This window comes from Microtus ochrogaster (genome assembly GCF_000317375.1).
Source record: "Microtus ochrogaster isolate Prairie Vole_2 chromosome 6 unlocalized genomic scaffold, MicOch1.0 chr6_random_2, whole genome shotgun sequence".
Taxonomy (NCBI): Eukaryota; Metazoa; Chordata; class Mammalia; order Rodentia; family Cricetidae; genus Microtus; species Microtus ochrogaster.
This window is the reverse complement of record NW_004949095.1, coordinates 9,515,866-9,518,461: the sequence shown is the minus strand read 5'-3', so window position 1 is coordinate 9,518,461 and position 2,596 is coordinate 9,515,866. Positions and strand designations below refer to the sequence as shown.

Here is a 2,596-nt window from a genome sequence, read left to right as displayed (position 1 = left end):
TCACTACAGGACACTAGGTGTGTGGTCCTAGTCACTACAGGACACTAGGTGTGTGGTCCTAATTATTATGGAAGACTAGGTATTTAGTCCTAAGCACAATTTCTGGTTTGGAGAGAGAAATCAGAAATCCTTTGTAGAACACACTTCTCATGGTACAGTTCACATCTAGAAGGCAGATAGATTCTTTGAAGTGAGAACATTAGCAAAGCCTTAGCTTATGAGAGATGTTAACTGAAAGATCTTTCTTCTCACATAGGAAAACTTGCATGAAAAGAAACTAGAACATTCTTTGGAGACATTGTTTCTGATTCTGTTATTTTGAGCACATAAGATTCTATATCTCTTGGATTTAATTGCTCAATAATTCTTCAGTCACTAGGCTGAGCCCAGAGTTCAGTTTAAGCTCCAGTATGGCTTCCACAGAAATAGCTTATCTCTAATGAAAATTTACATGATTTTCATGAAAATGGGGAAAGGTTCCTCATCTACACAAATAATACACACACACACACGTGAGCACTAAGCATGCAAACACTAAGCAGACAATAGGAGTACCATGTGTTGAAGTCAGGTTTTTTTGTGTGATCTTCCCACTCAGCAGGAGTTTCTCTCTTGGTTTTTTCTGCCCCTGACAGGATATCTACATAACCAAGAAGTACAGAGTAGAATTAGAGAATTGAGTCAATAATTTTAAATATCACCATCTTTTTTCCATCTTTAACAAGGAACTTGGATATAGGATATAAGCCTTACATATAGGGAAATAAGCCACAAATGGATAGAATAAACAGGCCTTATACATGGAGAAATAATCCAAAAATGGATAGAAGAAAATAAGTCTTTATAAAAAACCTATTTTTATGTATTAAATAGAACATTGAATTTTCATAAGTATTTTAAGAAAGCAAAATACCTTTTGAGAAGTTTTGATTAGTATTTGTATTGGCACCATTACTACAGAATACCTGATAGAAGCAAGTTAAGGGAAGAAGGACTTACTTTAGCTCACCAATGGAAGGGATGGTGTCATCGTGACAGAGATGGCATAACCACATCTGGTGCAGCAGGAGCATGAGACTGCTTGCTCACTTTAAGCAGATGAAGAAACAGTTCTCTTGCTTGAAATGGAGCTGACCTATGATTTTTAAAAAAGATTTATTAGTTTTTATTATGTATACAGTGTTCTGCCTACATGTACATCTGCACACCAGAAGAGGGCATCAGATCTCATTACAGAAGAACAGCCAGTGCTCTAAACTGCTGGGCCATCCCTTCAGCCCCTGACCTATAATTTTTGTGTTCTTTCGTACACCTACAGACTAGGCCTTGCGTACAGTAGGTCCTATTATCTATGAAAACAACACTACCAGATAGGCCTGCAGCTAATATTTCACATCCAACCATAATACTATTGTAAGTAAAAATGAGAGAATTTTAGAGTTTTGTTAATAATGTATGAAGTATTGAGAAAATACCCAGTAAAATAGTGGTAGGTAGGAAATGTGATCCTGTTGATGTTCACATTTATTTATTTATTTATTTTCTGTTTCAGGGTTTGAACATAATCTTTCATGTAGCCTTGGCTCTCCTAAAGGTACGTCTATTTTCATCGTAAGTTATCAAAATATGTTACCTCTTTTGCTTGGTACTGGAATCATTCCACTTACAGCCTGTGACTCACTTTAGACTTTATTATTTATGTGTTTGCATATATGTATGTGTTTGGTGTGTGTGTTTATGCATCTCTCTTTCTCTCTTCTGTGTGTGTGTGTGTGTATGTATGTATGTGTGTGTGTCTCTGTATGACATGACATGCGTGTAGAGGTCAGAGGACATCCCTCAGAATCAATTCTCTCCTGCTGGCATAGAAGATGACTCTCTTAGAAAGTCTGATCCTAGCCGGGTGATGGTGGCGCATGCCTTTAATCCCAGCACTCGGGAGGCAGAGGCAGGCGGATCTCTGTGAGTTCGAGACAAGCCTGGTCTACAGAGCTAGTTCCAGGACAGGCTCCAAAGCTACAGAGAAACCCTGTCTCGAAAAACCAAAAAAAAAAAAAAAAAAAAAAAAAAAAAAAAGAAAGTCTGATCCTCTCCCTGTCATCCCTTTATGTTATCATTTATTTGGTATTTGTTTTTCCTAAAATCCATTTAATCTTGATAACACCCCAAAAACATAAAAGATATTTTCATTCATAAGAGCTGTATAATAGGAGACAAAGCTGAAACCTATTTCATGTCAAAATGAAACCATCTTTTTTTTTTCTAAAAATACTTCCTATAACATCCCTGGAGGTACCTAAACATATAATTGAATTATTTAAAAGCTTCTATATTATACTAAAAAAGAAACTACTACATTTCAATTTGTTGTTCTTTTCCTGATAGCTGGAAATATATGACACTTTAGAATTCAATTATAATTACATTGCTGAATTTTATATTAATATATCAATATAGTTCTAACCATATAGTAACAATAGGACATTTATGACGGAGTTGTGTTGTAATACGGGCAGCAAGGCTGTGTCCCCAGCACCCCGCTGCCCACAAGGCTAGCTTTACCCGAAATAATTACACGGAAACTGTATTCTTTTAA

At 36.2% G+C, this 2,596-nt stretch overlaps 1 protein-coding gene across 2 annotated transcripts in view; it reads left to right on the top strand.

Annotated features, from left to right (window-relative positions):
• The window catches only part of Rabgap1l (RAB GTPase activating protein 1 like), a 657,680-nt gene that overhangs the window by 476,014 nt on the left and 179,070 nt on the right, over positions 1-2,596 (top strand). For both annotated transcript variants that reach the window (XM_005363940.3, XM_013352517.2), the window contains one exon: positions 1,553-1,594. In XM_005363940.3, coding sequence (XP_005363997.1) covers positions 1,553-1,594 — 42 coding nt within the window. The remainder of the gene's footprint in view (positions 1-1,552; positions 1,595-2,596) is intronic.